This window comes from Episyrphus balteatus, chromosome 4, assembly GCF_945859705.1.
Source record: "Episyrphus balteatus chromosome 4, idEpiBalt1.1, whole genome shotgun sequence".
Classification (NCBI taxonomy): domain Eukaryota; kingdom Metazoa; phylum Arthropoda; class Insecta; order Diptera; family Syrphidae; genus Episyrphus; species Episyrphus balteatus.
Genome location: NC_079137.1, coordinates 66,206,716 through 66,218,989, shown reverse-complemented (window position 1 = coordinate 66,218,989; position 12,274 = coordinate 66,206,716). Strand labels below are relative to the sequence as shown.

The following is a 12,274-nucleotide window of genomic DNA, read 5'->3' as shown; positions in this document are numbered from 1 at the left end:
TGCAAGGATTCGGTTTTCAAGCGCACTTCACGAATGCTGAAAGTGTTATACATAAGTCTCTATTTTTATCTCCCATTTTTAAAACTCAAAGCTTCCAAAACTAATATTTATCATTATCTCCTTTCAAACCCCTTTATGCAATAGCCCAAAAAATTAACAGAAGGCCTTAGTTTAATCTTATCAGTTATCCTTATCACCCATAGTTATAAAATAGCCGCACATTTTCTAAAAAAAAAAACGTAAAAAGGCCTATCAAGCTTTTCTAAATTGATCTCAAATGTAAGAAAACATTTCTTTTAACAAAGTAGACTTAATTTCTTTGTAGAGAATTAAATAAAATTTTCAAATGTATTCTTAAATTTTCTATAAAGCGATCCGTTGTTGAGATATTGATAGTCAAAGTCAAAAGTATGGTTTTTGGTTTGATGACTGATATTGCAGTCTAAAAAAATCGTAGAAGTTTGAAACAAAAAGAATCTTAAAGCCAAATAAATAGCCTTTCTAAAAATGATAGTCATTTTATTTATCATTTAAATTTTTTGAACTAGTGTATTTTCCAAAAGCTGCCTGTCGTTCAGGGCCGTCTTTAACTATCCTGGGGCCCTTGGGCACACAAGAATTTGGGGCCCTTTTGGTAAGTAAAATAAGTACAATGGTTGGCTTAAAGGCAATGGTTATGGTTAAAAAGGGGTGCCAATATATCGTTTCATATAAAGTAAAGGGGGTGCCAATAATACGTGCATCGAGACATCAATCGTTGCCACTACCAATATCCGTTATAAGTTTCAGTTTGAAGAATTGGAAAAAAGAGCTCAAACGGATTGATAGATTTGCTAAAAACTCGGTACAGACGATTTCTACGTAATTTTCAAGAGCCGTTTTTTTTATTTTTTGGCTTTTTATTTTAATGTCTCTTTTTCAACGGGTATCTACAGTATAAAGTTTTCGAGATATTGCAATTTTCTCAAAAACGCATAACGATTTTGCTTTGAAAAAAAAAAAAAAAAAATATGTTTTGCTGCAAATAAGGCCGCACTTTTGAAAGAAGAAAAATATTTTTTGGACCGTTATTAACGGTACCTACTTGCCATAGAACCGATTTCTTAATGAAAACGACACAACCGATTTTAATGAAAATTTTTACATAAAAAGGTTTATACTGACATTAAAACTAAGAAAACTTAAAAAAAATTATTTTGGATATTTTTTTTTTGTGTGCCGGGGATGACAGCAACATGTCGCGATAGTGCCAGCACACAAAAAAAAAAGTTGTATGTACTAGGAACCAGACCTATCTTTCTATATGTGTTTGAACCCGCTGAATCCGAATTTCAAGTCCGTTTTTCCCGGTCACCCTCCAGTTTTGAGAAAAATGCAACAATGACCCCAAAAAAGGTAAAAAACTTCCTTTTTTGAGTTTTTTGCATTTTACTCAAAACTGGAGGGTGACAGGGCCAAACAGACTTGAAATTCCAATTCAGCGGGTCCTTAAACATATAGAAAGATAGGTCTGGTTCCTGGTACATGACATTTTTTTTGTGTGCCGGTGTTATTTTTGGATTTAAAAAATAAATTTTTTTTTTTTTGAAAAACAATTTTTTTTAAAGTTATTTAATGAATTTTATGTGTAAATCTTTAAATACGAGAGCAATTCGCAATTCAAATTAAAACCATTGTACCATGGCGTTTTCCATTGAACCAAAACATTGATGTACCGTCGACGAGCCGGCAATAGTTTTTTCTCAAACGTTTTCCAACGGAAAAAGTATTGATGTTTTTTGCCGACGAATTGATTCTTTTTCGTCTTTTAATACGAATTACTCATATTTTTACACTGATTTTAACACGCACTACAAATTTGACAGTTTTGCAAATTTCAAACGAAATTATTATTTAAGGAAAAAGATAATGGAAGAGAATTCGTTGTTTTTATTAATAAATAATAAATAATCTTACCTACAGTGGAAAAAAATGTATTTTTCTTGTTTTTTGAAAATATTATTGTCTTATTTTTTTTTTTTTGAAAATTGAATTTGGGTTTGGTGGTTTGGATTTAAAATTTTGTCCGCATACAACGCCACGTAGTTTGTTTTCTTTTTGAAAACATATATTTTCCGTATAGGTGTAGAAAAAAATTTATTTGATTGTTTGGGTGCCATATAAAAACTAAAATTTTTTGGTAGATGGTCTGACCGACAAAAATGTTTTGAGAATATAATATTCGTTCCTTCGGGGCCCCCCTGAGAATGGGGGCCCTGGGCACGGGCCCCGTGTGCCCTTATGGTAAAGACGGCATTGCTGTCGTTAGTACTGTGTGTATCATAACACCGGCACACAAAAAAAAAAGTGTCATGTACCAGGAACCAGAATTCGCTGAATTCGAATTTCAAGTCTATTTTGCCTGAACACCCTTCATTTTTGAAAAAAATGCAAAAAACTCCAAAAAAGTCATACAAATTCAAACAATTCAATCAATTTTTGAAAAATGAATAAGCTTTGTATGTAAAATAGATGAACAAGTCTAAAAATTCTTTGTTCATCAAAACAATCTATATGTCTTGCATCTCTTTTTCATATTTTTTTTTTTAAATTGTTAAATTTTTAATGTTTTTTAATACATCAATTTATTAACTAATTAATCTTATACTAATTTAAAAGATAATGTATCTTATTGTGTAAGACTATACGAATAAATTAATATTAAATACTAAACAATCTTAAATGTGAATTCCATGGCCGGTGATTCAAATAAAATATATAACATAAATGCAAACAATATTTCAATTAATTTCCACTCAAAATAGCTGCTCGTAAATCTTTTAATTACATGAAGCATCGACATCAAATCAAAATAAGTTACATGACACCTTACATGCAATGCGGAGTGAGCAATCAAAAAAATAAAATAAAACATTCTCAAATTTTAAGAGAAATCTTTTTTATCTCTTCAAAAAAAAAAAACTCTCTTAAATTAAATATTTTTTTAATAATTACCGTTGAATAAAAACTCTGGTAACATTATTAATTAAATGCAATTCAGTATATAAGTTTATTAAAATATTTCATGTATACATTTTTCTTTTATATTCGTATTTTTTTTTTTTTTTAATTCCGGAAGTGCTGCACAATGTTGAAAATTAATTAAGAAAATAAGGGAACTTCCTCTCTTTTGAAATTCGATTCCCGGTTTTCTTTTAGCCGTGATAAAATCGTATGAGTGTTGTATATTTTTTTATGCACGGGTATTTCCTTTTTGGGTGAATTGAAAAAACTGACCAAAAACACACAAAATTATTTTTGAAATTATCAAAAAAAAAAGTTTTGAATTTCCTTTTTTTTATAAATTTTGTATATATTTTATTTTTTAAGTTTGTTTTTATTTCTTTTTATTTGATTGGTTATAACCACTGAATTATTTTTGAAAATGCAAGACACACGTCACCGTTGTTTGTAAACACTCTTGAAAACGTGTTTTCGAAAACTCAGGTATTCAAAGGTAAACTTCCTTATTTTCTTATTTGTTTTTGAAAATCTATTTTCTTTTTTCCCGATAAACGGGCATTTGTTTTCTCTTTTCAAGTTTTTTTTTCAATTTCCGCCCGTACGCGTTGACATCCAAAACGCAACTAAGAACGTTCCGAAAATATATCCACCTTAGATGGACGTCGTCTATTTGATGACGGCCGTCCCGTTGAGTATGTCTTCACTCTTCTTTCTCATCTTTTATCGTCTCATCAGGTTTGTATACCGTCCTTCGCCGTCTTAGTCGTAGTCAGTCGGATCGTTTGCAACGTCCAAAAGGCAAAAAAGCTTACAAAACACAAAAAACAAAAAAAAAAAAAAAATACACACTACAATAGGGAGCGTATTTTCGAAAAGTGTGAGCGAAGCGTTTCTAACATTCTATTTACACCCAAAATACTGTGATGGTGATCTGGCTAGCTCGCGCTGGCTGATGGCATCCGATGTCCAATCGGAGATGATTTTTAGATTTTAGAGATTTTTTTTTTGAACATACACGGATCCGTAAATACACAGAAGGCTTTTTGTAGGTTTATTTCTAGACCCTCTAAAATATCATATTCAATTATTACGTGTGTAGGGAAAGAAAGAGATAGAACTATTGGAAAAACGTGTTTTTGCCATTTAACTGATGACGACATCGTTTTTGAAAAAGCTGAAATAGGCCTGCCGCCTGCCTAACGCATATAAAAGACCGGTCGGTATGGTTTGGCTGGATACTCAACAATCTTATCAGTGGTTTCAAAAACACAAAAAAAAAAAAACGAAAATAAATAAAATGCAAGACTACTTGTGCGCTAGTTTCTTTTTTGTTTCTTTCTGTGTGTTTTTAAAATAAGCTATTTTCGTGCTTAAAGAGAATTATTTTATCGTTGAGAGTGCTGCCGCGCCGTACCGACACGTTAGCCTAGAGTTTCATTCGCATTCTGGGGGGATTTGTATGTAGAAGGTGATCTTGTTGGCCGATTTTTTATACCAAATATGGCAAGAACATCGTTTATGGCAAAAATATTTATAAATAACACAGGATCTCGAGATGAAAGATGAATAACACGTTTTCGAGGGTTGCCACAATGTATTGATACCTTATAATAGGAAAAAATTAATTGAAATTGTTGAGACAAATACGCATTGCAGACACTTGTTACAGATTTTATTCTATGGTACATGGGGGCGTATGCGTACTATTTATTCATATCGAAAAAGAAAACAAATTTGTATTGAGAATTTTAGCTGAGTTCAAATGAGTTGATGAAATTGTTTAGTTTTTCATTAAGTAGGACCCTATTGTGACTCGCGAGTCGAACGTTAGACTCAAGTCTAATAAATACAGTAAGGCCTTATTCTTTAGTTGAAGACAGACACTAGATGATTGTGAATTAATTTCGCCAATTCGATTTTAATCCAGATTCTTAATAGTTCAAAAATAAAAATTAATCAGCCCTATCCTGAGCTTCAAGTGGAAATTTTTCCACCCGGAATTTCAAAAGCTATCATGAGTTTCACTAGAAGAAAATTTTCATTTTCCACAAAAATTAAAATAAGAAAATAGCTGTCGACTACTTAGCATATCATCTAAAAAAAAGTTTAAAATACGGGGAGTTTTCCGAACGTAAACAACTTTTTCCTTCGAACTCACAACAGGGGAAAAGGAAATTAATTTTTTTTTTGGTGGAATTTTGTTCACGTGAAACTCACAATAGGGCTGAATAAATTAATTTACCAACAAGTCCAACCCCGTAAAAATAAAAGAAACTGAAAGTTCGAATCTTTTTATTACCGACTTCCAAAAAGGAGGAGGTATTCAATTCGTCTGTATTTTTTTTTTTTTTTTTTATGTTTGTTACCGCATAACTTTGGACTGAGTGAACCAATTTTGATAATTCTTTTTGTATTGGATAGCTGGTGGCTGCAGTGTGGTCCTATTTCAATTTCGTTCACTTTTTGCCATAGGAACTATTTTAAAAACCATAAAACCCAATTTTGATCCATGGAAGTCGGTTTTGTTTTTTTTGCTAAAAATGATTATTTAAATTAGCTACCCCATAAAAGGTTTTCCTAAAAAAAAGTAGATTATATATTTTCGCATTATGTTTTTTGTTTTTAACTAAAAACTAATGAATTTTGAAAACATAGTTAGTACATAGTTAATTACATACAATTTTGAAAAAAAAATTGTTCGATTTTTGTTTTTGGGTTTGAAAATAAAGTTTTCAAAAACTATTCCTTGACAATAAAAAAAAAAAAAAACAAAAGAAAAGAAAAAGTTATTGTCTATTACAAAAAGATAAAGCACACGCTCTAGCTTTTTGGCACATTCCTCGTGAATCATCCTTTAGATGGAGTCGATTTTAGCGGTCTGAAAAAAACTTCTAAGATTTACTTTATAAACGATATCATGCTCAAAATTCTGCAGCCCTAATACATGAACCTATGTAGGCAGTGGCGTACGTTGAGTAGCCCGGGGCAAGACTAAATTTTGGGGCCCCTTTGATATTTGTCGGCTCCTTAGATACAAAAAAAAAGTACGTATACGCCATACATTTTTTTGTATGGCTTTTTATTTTTAGGTTTATTTTAATGTTTTAATATGTTCGTAATGCACTTTGCTATATTTACTTAAAATGTCTATCATAAAAGTAGTAAATACTTGTACTAGGGGGCCCCCAAAATTAAATATTTACAGACCCCTAAAATAAATTTTTTTAGGTTAGAATTGATAGTTCTCGGGGCTCTGTTGTGAAGTAATATGTACATATATGATTTTCCATCATCAAACATAGTTTTTTTTTTCTGTGAGGCCCCTGAAATATTAATTTTGGGACCCCCAAAGTTAAATATTTAGAGGCCCCTAAAATATTTTTTTTTAGCTTAAAATTGATTGTTCTTGAGGCCTCTGTTCTGAAGTAATATGTACACATTTGATTTTCCATCATCAAACATAGTTTATTTCTTTTGGGGCCCCTGAAAAATTATTTTCGGGGCCTCATAATTAAGGGCCTCAAAATATAATATAATTTTTTTGGAGCCAAGAATTAATAGGTATTGGGGCCTCTGTTCTGAAGTAATATTCGGAATACCACCAATAACGTAATGTTTTTATTTTGGGCCCTGATGTATTTATGTTGGGGCCCTTGAATTGATATTTAATTTTCCATTTGATTGTTTTGAACCGCTGTAGTAATAGCTTTTGAGGATCCTTAAATAATATTTGTCATGCCATCAGAAAATTTGATGAATATTTTTGGGCTCCTTAGTAATAGAACTTGGGGCCCCCAAATTAATATTTGATTGCCTCTCAACTAACGGGGTTCCTGAAAAATTATTTTTTTCGACCCTTTATATAATATTTTTCGAGCTCCTAAAGTAATATTTATTAATCCATCAACAAATGTAATTTAATTTAAAAAACTTATTTTTTTATTTATTTTTTTTGAAGCCCTGGAGTAAAGGCTTTTGGGGCCCCTGGCCTGAAGTTGTTTGCTTTTTTTGGGCCCCTAATGTATTGCCTTGAAGTAATATTTGGTATGTCATTAACAAAAATTTGTTTGCTTTTTTGGGGGCTCCTAATGTATTATTTGTGGTTGCAAAGATTTTTCAAGTAATATTTTTTGGGGCCCTAAGATAAAATTATAATTTTTAGTTTAAAAAAGCAGTTTATTTTTTTGGGGCCCTTTGGGGTAACCTTTTTTTTAAATCAATATATATTGTTTACATTACATGCATTATACATACATTACACTGAATGACATAATTTGTCGCCTTTGTATACGAAGTGATTCAAATACATTTTAATTTACTTCGTAACTCAATTTATTCTTACAGTTTCCTTCTCTGCATTGTCTCCAGTGGGGCCCTGTTGTCGGTTGGGGGCCCCGGGGCGCCGCCCCGCTTGCCCCAAGGGAGTGTACACCCCTGTATGTAGGTACCTAGTGTTTTTTCTCGTCAACGGATCTTTTCTCAGAACCATTCTATCTATCGTGTGGATATCTCTGCAATTATCTTCTTTTTTCTTTTCTTTTACAAAATCCCACTATTAATTTTAAAATTCAAAAAAAGAAACAACAAAGGCAAATCAAAATATTAAAATAAAATTTATTTTTTTATTAAATACCAAAATACCTTAGTAGATATATGTACATATTTATAAATAATACATAACTTAAACACCCATAAGACTAAAATACATAAAAAATATACTTTATAATATTAAAAAAATAAAATAAAAATACCACGTATGATATTTTCTTCCTCGATTGGCCAAAAATAACCACCACTACAAACATTAAGTTTTTGGCCACTTGTTGAACTCACAACACACAAATTGGTATCAATTTTTGTTTGTTTTTTTTTTTTTATTTTTTTTCATAAACGATGACGCGTTCAATGATATCAATTAGTACTTAGTGAGTTGATTCATAGCTTTTATTTCTTTATAAATGACATTGCCAGGCTTAATTAATTTTTCTTTTTTATTTAAAACAGAATTTGAAATTTGGTGAAATTGTTAAAAAAAAAACATTCTGAACATATCCAAAAAGAGATGTGAAAAACATGACGCTTTCTTAGAATAAAAATGTCTAACTATAAAAAAGTGCATACAAGTATTTAATATTGTAAAACTTTTAAAATAAATTTAGTACAGGTTAAGTAGGCATTAAAAAAAAGAAGAATTTTTAACCTCATAAAATTTGGCAAAAAGTTTCCTTTTACAATAAGAATCAAGCATCAAAAGAGTCAATAAAAAATGTTTGGGTAAAAGGGTGTTTTTTTTCGAAAAAAAGTGACAGGGAGTGAAAGTCAATAAAACATTAATTTGAGTGAAAGGGTGTTTTTTTTTTTCTAAGAAATGCTGAGATTCAGAATTATGCAACAAAATTAGGCAAAAGTGATACCTATGTAAGTGAAAATTGGTAAAAATTTTAAATTTACTAGAAGCAACAAGAATATAAACAGTCTATAAAATTATTTTAGGTGAAAGGGTGTTTTTTTGAGGAAGTAAGGAACATTCGTGATAAGTCTATTTAAATCAATGTACCCTTACGAGCATTATTAAAAATCTAGTTTTTGCCATAGGAACTTCAAATATACAATTGGGCCATACTTTTTTTTTTTATATGAAAGGGTGTTTTTTTTTAGGTGTGGAGAAAATGTGGGTCTATTGCGAAAAACTAAATAATAATAATGGTTCACAAATCAAATTCAGCAATTATGTTACTTTTGAGATTGGAAGCAAGAATCTAAAGTGTCTATAAAAATATCATGGTTCACCCCTTTTTTATCAAAAAAAAAAAAAAAAATGATGGGCCACCCTTATGGAATTTGGTAATAACGTTGCATTTCGGAAATTATTAATTTTTGAAACTAATTTTTTGTTAAAAAATTTGTTAAAATAAAGTCTAGCATGCTGGCCACGCTTTTCCATTTGATGAGTAAATAATGAGATCCGAAATGAAAATCACTTCTCGAGACAACATGACAGCACTTTTTGTTGGTGTTGTTTAGCTTTTCTATGTAGTTTTGTTCTCGGAAAGAGAGATGGTCTTTTACTCATCTCAAAAAAAAAAAACATTGCATGCCTGACAAATTGCTTCACTTAATTTTCGTCTTGCTTTGGTTATATATTTGTTCTTGGCGGTGTTTTTCTCTACCCTCAACCCCAACACTGTTTACATCCCAAATGAACGCTATGTGTCGTTCGAATCGTTCTACAAACACGATCTGCGTGTGTTTGTTTTTGTATTTTTTTTTTTTTTTCAATCAAGAGAAAAGTTCTTAATTTGGAACGCAAGTTTTCGAAATATGAGTAAGTTGCCTAAATTTGGTAGATGGCAGAATGCGGCTTTAATTTCGCATTGCTACCTTTGGCAGCAGTGGTGGTCGTTTTTGAAACATACATGTTTATAGCTGCTATATAGAGTAGATTGTATATTTTCAAAAAAAATCTTTCTGCGTGAGTGTGTTCTAGTTTTTTTTTTTACTTTTTTTGATTTTATTTTCTTTACTTTTGCCGATCGTACAGGGTATATAGAATGGATGGAAGATGATCGTGTGACTTTTGATTTGATGTGTATTTTTGGAGTCTTCTTGGGTTTATGTTCATGCTCTTTTTTATGATAATAGTGAATATTAGGAAAATTTCAAAAATAAAAATTGACAAGTTGTCAGAGATTTTGAATAGCTGTCAGTCTAGGTGGGTGGCATTTAATCAGTTTGCTGACTAGTTGACAGGTAATGCGTGAATGTTTTTGAACTTATTCGACTTGACCTAGTAAACTAGTGAGAGATTGAAAAAAATGTATTTGATTTATTTTCGTGTAAATTGGACAAAAATAGAAAAAAATATTTTTGGGTTATGTTTATTCAAATTAGTAAGAGAGATTTTTGAGGATTTAAATATCCAAAATTATATTTTTGTATTAATAATTTTAATAAATGAGTAATTGTTTTTTTGTAAAAGATTTTGTATTTATTTGGCCACCCACATTGAATTTATTCAAATTAAGTAATAAAATAATTTATAGAGCGGAAATCACATAAATCTATAAATATATCAGGCAATACACATTAAACATTTTCAAAACATTTGCCATATTTTGGAAAAAAAAGCCATAAACTACTCAACTAATTTAATTTGGCTTAAAGACCATAAAATTAAAATATTTGCACAGTGGGGTGGCTTAAATTAATTGGTCATCAATTTTTTTTTTTTAATTGAATAACTTTATGAATAATATTTTATTTTTTAGTGTGTGTTTGAAAGATACAAATATGGAGCCAATATCTGTTATATTTTAATTTTTAGTCATAACTTTCGTTTTATTTTTAATGATCTTACGATTTCATTCAGTTTTTTTGGCTTGCCCACGCATAAAAATGATTTTTTGGTTTCGAAGACACTGTGGCGACAATGATTTCACATTATTAATATTTTAACTTTTTTTTTTCAAATTTAGAGTTGAAGTTATACCTTTAGAACGATACAAAAAGTTAACATAGATATTTATATGTAAGTGCCACCGGCAATTGTCGTTTAAGACATTTTCCGGTCGGTAATTGTTCTGATATCAAGGGGCACGGTAGTGCCCAGCCAAGTTCTCTAGCAACTTTGGCACTACACCCTTATTTACAGGAAACAACTCAGGCCATTTTCGACCCCCCTCTAACTTCCACACCAAAGATGATGGAAATTTCAAACTCGCTACATTTATTGAGCTTGTCAAAACCAAACTCCTCACAAAATTTCAGCCTTTTACGATGAGTAGTTTCTGAGATATAGGGCTTCAAAAATCGCAAAAACCGTAACTGACTGACTGACTCACTCACTCACTGACAGATCATCAAAATTATGGAGAACTTCCCGTTAACGTAGAAACTTGAAATTTTACACGGTGATAGGGCTTGTGGTGTATACAAAGGGAAAAATCGAAAATTTGAGATTTTCAATTCAGGGGGCGTGGCATCCGCCCATTTCCGCTGAATTATCATCAAATATTATAGAGCACTTCTGATTATCGTAGAATCTTGAAATTTGGTAGAATGGTAGAGCTGGTAGTTTATACAAAGGAAAAAATTTAAAGTTTGAGAATTTCAGCCAGGGGGCGTGGCAACCGCCCATTTTCACTGAATTTTCATCAAATATAGAGATTTTCAATTCTACAGCCTTACCTTGCAAAAAGTAGTGAAATCACAACAAAAACATTACTGTTAAAAAAAGAGCCAAGTTCTCCTATGTTGAAATTATGCTGGCACAAAAAGTACTGAGATGTAAAAGTGTACCAAGTTCTAAAGTTTGGGTTCAAATTCGTATCAATAAAATTTTGATTGTTTACTTGACAATTTTTGAAATAACTTTAAAAATCGGTAATTAAAAGAAAAATTGTCAAGAGAACAATCAAAATTTTATTGATACGAATTTGAACCCAAACTTTAGAACTTGGTACACTTTTACATCTCAGTACTTTTTGTGCCAGCATAATTTCAACATAGGAGAACTTGGCTCTTTTTTTAACAGTAATGTTTTTGTTGTGATTTTTTTTACCAGAGCATTAATTTTAATTGAAATTATTAGATTATTAAATTTTCTTTTTGGATAATTAAATAAATTAGAGTATTTTTTTTATGATATGTAATAAAATATATAAATAATAATAATAATAATCACATGAGAATTAATAATAAAGAAAGGACATGCTTGCATATGTAATTGGAAAAATTCGATTTATATTTATAAATACTACTTGTGTATATAGGCTTTTGACTCTAAATTGTTTAAAAGTGGGTCTCGCAATTCTTTCTGTCAGTCTCTAACTAGAAGCTTAAATCACTGAAGCGATTTACTTTAAATTTTGTCATTAAGAGTTTTCGGTGATTTTTTCAGAACCAAAATATAAGGTCATACATTTTCAAACTGGAACAAGTTTTTATTCTTAAAAACGACACTATTAATTTTGTTTGAAAAAATATGTACTGTAACAAATAATGTCCTAGTTTTAAAATAAAAAAAAAAAATATTTGTTTGCAACTTTGTAAAAGGTACCTGCCATAGAACCGTTTTCTTTACATCTGACTTTCTGACTTTTTCTTAAAGAGTTTTAGTATTTTAAGCAATTTTTACCATAAGATCAAGTACGTGCGATCCAATCGTGTACCTCCTTTGGTGAAAATAGGATCATCTGGGAAATAGGGCATTCTGAAGTAAAGTATTGAATTAAGATACGAGTTTTGTTAAGAGCACACAACATTAAAGGTT

The 12,274-nt window shown here is 30.6% G+C and overlaps 1 protein-coding gene across 2 annotated transcripts in view; it reads right to left on the bottom strand.

Annotated features, from left to right (window-relative positions):
• Positions 1–12,274, bottom strand: part of LOC129918763 (uncharacterized) — a 30,607-nt gene that overhangs the window by 4,384 nt on the left and 13,949 nt on the right. The window contains exon 1 of one of the 2 annotated variants that reach the window (XM_055999474.1): positions 2,995–3,356. The exons of the other annotated variant lie outside the window; for it this stretch is intronic. Coding sequence (XP_055855449.1) covers positions 2,995–3,019 — 25 coding nt within the window. The 5' untranslated portion in view covers positions 3,020–3,356. Of the gene's footprint in view, positions 1–2,994; positions 3,357–12,274 lie in introns of those variants that run through there. 2 annotated transcript variants of the gene reach the window in all.